The 6,544-nt window shown below is 42.2% G+C and overlaps 1 protein-coding gene across 1 annotated transcript; it reads right to left on the bottom strand.

The window, feature by feature from the left end:
- Positions 1 to 4,400: 4,400 nt before the first annotated feature.
- Positions 4,401 to 5,949, bottom strand: RNF222 (ring finger protein 222). Its single transcript, XM_048491868.1, has 2 exons — positions 5,893 to 5,949; positions 4,401 to 5,112 (listed from the first exon to the last, which is right to left on the bottom strand). The coding sequence occupies exon 2, from the start codon at positions 5,076 to 5,078 to the stop codon at positions 4,401 to 4,403; it is 678 nt and encodes a 225-aa protein (XP_048347825.1). The 5' UTR covers positions 5,079 to 5,112; positions 5,893 to 5,949.
- Between the last annotated feature and the right edge of the window lie 595 nt (positions 5,950 to 6,544).

Genomic DNA, 6,544 nt, shown 5'->3' on the forward strand with positions numbered 1-6,544 from the left:
GCATAAGAATCTTTCAGGACAAGCCCACTATTCCTTTTCTTTTCTGCTTTGTTCAAAGTAATGAAAGAACGGACTCTTCCCTAAGAGAGAGCAATTCAACATCTTGTTTCATTTTGCAGTGTGAAAACCTTCTACAAGGCCGGTGGGAAGTAAAAGAGATCCCACTTCTCTCTTGAGTTTTTTGGCAAATGCAGAGGACTCGAACAGTGGAAGACATAGTCACAAACAGGGTTGCCAATTCTGGCTTGAGATCTGGAGATCTGAATACAGCGTCTGAGGAAAAGAAAAAGCTCAGCGAAGGTGTGATGACAGAGAACACAACCTGCCATTTGTTCTAGGGGACTGATCTCTGTAGCCTGGACATCAGTAGTAATTCCAGGAGAACTCCAGGCCCCATGTAGAGATTAGTAATCCTAACCACAAATGACTGTCTAGTAAGATTAGTAGGGTTGCCAACTGGTGGCTGGCACCTGGCAAGAGACTGAGAGCAAGGGATTGTTATGTCAATTGCATGGTGTTTTTTCTGGTGTGAGTGTGGAAGTGACATCACAGCACTCTAGGAGTCAACAAAAATTCTGCGGTGTTGGCATAGGGTTTCTGCTGAATCTTAGAGTGGTGTAATTTCCAGGTTCAGCCTTCAGATGATGTCTTACTACCAATGCAACAACAATTTTTACACTAGCCACCCCCCCCGCCCCACTTATTGAGTCCTAAATATAACCCAAAATGTGTGAACACCTCTTATGTGAATGGCTGCCTCATTCTTACTAAGGTGAGAAAACTTTATGGCAGTGGTGGGATTCAAATAATTTAACAACCGGTTGTTTACAAGCGTTTTTTCAACAACTGGTTCTGCCGATCTGGTGCGAACCTGCTGAATACCACCACTGCTTTATGGGATATTATCACTTCAGTGCAGGTGGGAGCTAACATGACAGAATGTATCTTCATATAAACAAAAGTATGCTGCAGAAAACTTGCATATCAGAGAGAAATGTTCTCGCCTTGCTTTCTCCCTGGTGTTCTTTATAATATGCAGGAATTTTTTAAATGGAGGGACAGTCATCCATGGGATGAAACAAACATCCCATGGGATGAAACAAACACAAATACGAGAGGGGGGAAATGTCTCAAATATACTTTGAACTTCGGACAGGTCTCTAGGTGCAGGTTTCTATGTAATTAAAACTAGAACAATGCATGCATCTCTTCTTAGTAATGGGGAATCATTGTTTTCATTTTTATAGAAGGCCAGTTCAGCTTCTTTATGACCTGCTATGCAATATGCCAGAATTTCTCCTTTTGGTTTGATGTGGGCACTTGCATCTCAATGTGGTACATTTGCTCTTGGGCTACTGCGCTGAGATGGTGTTAGCTTCTCCTCCTCCACTGTCTAATTTATAAGACTGGTAATTCTGCTCCTGCAGAACTGTGCTGTACCATGCATTAGATCGATGACAAACTGAACCAAGGAGGCACTCCACCCCGGGAGACTAAACCAGCGCACAAATATCAGACGGGAAAATAGACTGTTCTTTTGTAATACAGCACAGTCATGAAAATTCAGTCCGTGATATTCAGTCTGGAATAACTGATGCAGTCAGGCAAGTCAACACTTGATAGTACAATGGTAAATGAACAAAGATATGTTCTGTTAAATATGCATGTGTGAATTCACTCTCAGTCTATTGCTGCTTAGTCTTACTACTGGAAGTTAAACTCCTCAAGTGGCTGTAATCTGAATGCTCCTTATTACACAACGAAGGAGCTTGTGTGCCTATTCAGCAACATGAAGCTCATCTATCTGGCATGCCTGCCTCAAGTAAAACAAGGGTAGATTTAGAAGATATTGTCCATGATAATTCTATATTTTAATTTGTCCCATTATGGCTCTACCAACAATATCAAAAGTAGAAAGCACATACAAAACATACCCCCAAAAATCCTTATTTATTTAGCCACCTCTTTATTTGTTATGGTTGTTTCTGTGCTGCCTTTCAGCCATTTATAAGACCCCAAGGTGGCTAACAAATTAAGACAAGTTAAATTACAGCATCAGTAGAATCACAATTAAAACTGACATTGATAAAATAACAATTATACATATAACATCATCGGAGACCAGAAGACCAGCATTTAATTTAAGTCAAAGTCCTTCCAGAATAAAAACATTTCCCACTTACTCTGGAAGCCCCAAAGGGATGGTGCCAGTCATACCCCCTGAGGGAGGGAGTTCCAGAGTGACAGCTGAAAGGCATTCTCACAAATCCCAACTTCCTTCCCACCTCAGATAAAGTTAGCTGTGCAGGAAAGCACTGTGCATGGATCTCAAGAGCTTGTTGGGCTGATATGATTGGAGGTAGACCTTGAAGCCCCATGGAACCAAGTCATTTAAGGCTTCTAAGGTCAATACTAGCACTTCGAATTGAGCCCAGAAACAAACCACCAAAGCATCTAGAACAGCACTGATTTTATGTATCCACTCTGCTTTTGTGAGTCTTACCACTTTTGCTGCTGTGTTCTATATCACCTAAAGCTTCCAAACTGGCTCTGCAGGCAGCCCAATGTACAGCACATTACAATAATCTAGTATGGAGGTTTCCAAGGGACAGCTTTTGTGAGGTTTGGTTTTCCATGAGCAGCCAAAGCTGTCACATCCAGCCAAAGCTCAAAAAGGCACGCCTAGCAACACAAGTCATGTGTGTATCTAAAAACAATGAGGCAACTCCATATATCCCTGGATTTTTTGGAGTGATGTAACCCCATCTATAACAGGATGAACATCCATACTTCCAAACCTTAGTACCTTTTTTGTCTTGACTAATTTGTTCAATTTATGTTCCTTATCCAATACTTCACTCTCTCTTTAGCACTTGTACCACTTCCCTGGAGTCACCTGAAAAGGAGAGATAGCTCCATATCCCAGATCTTTGAGTGATCTCTCCCAAAAGCTTCGTGGAATTGTTGGAGAACTAAGAGGACGAGGTAGAATCTTGTGGTATCCCAATGGACAAGGAAAAAATAGAACTCCAACAGCAGCACTCTGGAAACTGCCCTTCAGGAAAGACTGGAATCAGCACAGCTTTCCAAAAACTAAAAGACTCAAATTTAAAATATAGACTATTGAGATCTGTGCACAGGAAGTACAATATTAAATAATCCACAGAAACATCACGTGGAGATCTGTAACACCATAAGATTAATTTTAATAGATGTTGCTGGTTGACAAACAGTATCCAGTAAGGGGTATTTGTCTCACCTGCACTGCACAGTTTATCAAAAACCACATGAGCGGGATGCCTCTATTTCCTGTGGCAATGAAGCCATCTCTGGCATGTAGAATGAAAATCCTTCAGTGTTAGCAATGCACAATGATATTGAAGAACTGGAGGAATTTGCCTGGGTGGAACAAGGGCACAGGATTTCCTTAGCCTCTTAACCACCCAATTGCTTTTGATGTGCCTCAAAAATTATTATTATTGTGATTAATGAAGTAAAATATGGGAACATATTCAGTGGATAGGAAGCATTTTAGCAGCTCCTCCAGTTCCCATCTGGTCTATTCAGTATTGTTTCCACAAGTTGCTAAAATGTGGGGTTGGGACTTCAAAATTCAGGTTTAAATCGCTGGTCATCTATGAAACCAAGGCCAACTCAAGGGAGACAATAGGAGTTCCATGAGTAGATTTTCTAGGGTTTTTAAAATGTTAATTAGTAGGAATGCAGGGATCCAATTTTGATTGATGTGGGAAAGGGTTTCAAGTCTTACCCTGTGCCATTGTCCGGATTTGAAATGGTTTCAGGGAGCTGCTCTTTGCCCTGCTGAGGAAACACATAGGCACAGATACAAGTCTGTCTACTTGTCCAATTTGGGCAAACATCAGTTGCCTGGGGCTATTTGAAATAAGAATAGCCCATAGGGGAATGCTTAACCCCTACAGTCTCAATTAGAATTTGGCCCCAGCATGCCTGATCACTACATCTTGAAAATAAACATGAGTGATGATTATGAAATGCCCAGTATGTCACCTGGATTAGCTCATATTGAGCATGGTCTTGGGCCATGTTATCATCTCTCAATCTAACCTAAATTCACAGGAAAATTGTGAAATTATAATGTGATCTCTTTGGAGGAAGACCAGTAGATAAATGTTCCAAGTAAATAACATCCTTAACAGGATGAGTGGACCCTTTCTACAGGTGACCCTTCTTGCTCCTGTATACCATGCCTGGGGGAAATCATCCCTAACAAGATGAAGATCATCTCCTGCTATTTCAGTTTCCCCTGAGTATCTTAGACAGAAGATACTAGATCATGCAAATCTTTGGCTTTGTTCAGCTGGTATCTCCATCTGGAAGATTCTGCAAATTAGGAACATAGGGAAGTCCATCCACCCTGTTCATTCATTCTTCTTCACAAGCAACAGCCAGGGAAGCACTGCCCCCAACAGAGCAACCGCAGAGATAAGGAAAATTGCCATCATGATGGGTGAGCGGAAGCAGCCCACCCCTAGAGAACTCTGGGACTCCACTGATATCGGAACTTCCACCCTGCTGTCTGGAGCCGTAGGAGTACAGTTCTCTTCAATCAATGGCATTCCACATTGACTGATAACGAAAATGCTGGGTTCCCGCTCCAAGCCAGGAGGAAGCACCATCGAGTTCATATTAGGGCAGCCACACATGCTCTGGTATCCATTATAACCATGCAATGACATCAGGAAATGGCCAGGCACCACCAAAGTATTTGCAGACCCCAAAGGTACTCCACAGGATAATAAAGAGGGCGACAGTGGCAACTCTAGTGACTGAGCACTTGGGTCTGGCTTCGAAGGCCAGCAGGTCCTCTTTCGGCAGAGCAAAGTGATAAAGCGACAGATGGGGCACACAAGGCTGTTATGGTACCGACCATCGGCCTGGGAGGCTAGAAAACACTTGACCAAACAGTCATGGCAAAAGATGTGCCCGCAGCTCAGTGTCCGACGCGATACGGCCGGAGACTGAAATGTCTCATAACATACAGGGCATTCAGCTGAGGCAGCAGCAGGAGCTTCCTTCTTTGCTTTGCCCTCCGACATGGCTACTTTCCTCTTGATCACAAGTGGTGTCCAGCTGGAAGAATGACCAAACATAAGTGGTTATAGCAAATCCGCCACAAAGTGAAGAGAGTGCGGGTATATAAAGAATAATGGCGGCATGCTCTGCCTATTCTCATGAATCGAATTTCATTTCATTTTCATTTCATTATTAGATTTATATACTGCCCTCCTGTGAAGGGCTCCAGGCGGTAAACAACCACTACATAATTGTCTTTTTCTGCCCTTTTGTGCATCGGTAGATATTACAGATCATGGATTAGACTGCTGTCAGGCTTAATAATCTCAGGGTCAAAACATGTATGGAGCAAGCTCTAAAAGATATTACAAAATGATAATTATTAATGGATTGTTAAAACTTGGCTTCCGGATACATTTCCACAGAGTTCCCTTCTAGAAATGCACTTTAAAGTGCCAATTTAGGCTACAATTCTGAATATGTGATTTAAAAAAAAAAATTCTTGAAATTATAATGCATTTTATCCCATATTCCAAGTAATAAACAATCCAAGAACATAACATCATTAATCACCTAAAACAAAACTACAGCTATTTACAGTGTAAAACCAGAATAAAACTACATGTTAAAGTTGGAATCCTTTTAATGCTTACTAGTCTTCCCATGAGAACAATAGATATGCACTGCACAAATAGGTACACTTCTATAGGTTTCTGACACATCTCATCCAGAGACATAACTTGAGGGCATGTGCTATTTTCTCTAGGCCCCAGAGCTGTCCCACTAGGTATTCCTCCCTTTAGCATCTACCACCTTTCTCCATTTTAGGCACCATACCTTTCTAAAACGGATGAGCAGTCTCCTCTCCATGCACTCACTGTTTCTGTTCCAACTTCTCTGGCACAGAATGACAAGCCCTACCTATATAACTAGGGGTGTAGCTGTGTGGCTCATGCTGTCCATGCCTTTACCTTGCGTCAGATCTTTAAGAACAGCAAGCAGGCTAGTGGGTGTCTCCTACAGAGTGAATGTGGTGGAACTCGTTTGTAAGTTGAAGGTTTCTTCTTCTAGATTTGGGACTTGGGGAGGAGTTCTAAGAACTGGGTGGCTGAATCACTTGCCACTTCACGGACACCTGCAGGAACCTCTTTCTTTGCCATACCCTGCACGGAAATCATGTAGTCTACCTTATCAAACAAGATACTGAAACCTGGACATAGGCCCATTTGGTCTAAGCTTTTTATGTCTCCCTCCGTGGGAGGGAGCTCTGCTCAGGAGGACCTGTTTTCTGACATTCAAGAGGAGGTATGCAAGCAGCCTCAAAAGGACTTATGCTATAAAAGTCACCTCAGCAACAGAATAATGTGATGAGGCAAGTTGTGAATGTGGGGGTTCCTGGTTCAGTCTCTTAACAAGTGTGCAACTGAACAACCTCCAGTCTGCCAAAAACATATTAGTGGTACACCCTTTAAAATTATCATTTTAATAT

Source organism: Sphaerodactylus townsendi, linkage group LG03, assembly GCF_021028975.2.
Source record: "Sphaerodactylus townsendi isolate TG3544 linkage group LG03, MPM_Stown_v2.3, whole genome shotgun sequence".
Taxonomy (NCBI): Eukaryota; Metazoa; Chordata; class Lepidosauria; order Squamata; family Sphaerodactylidae; genus Sphaerodactylus; species Sphaerodactylus townsendi.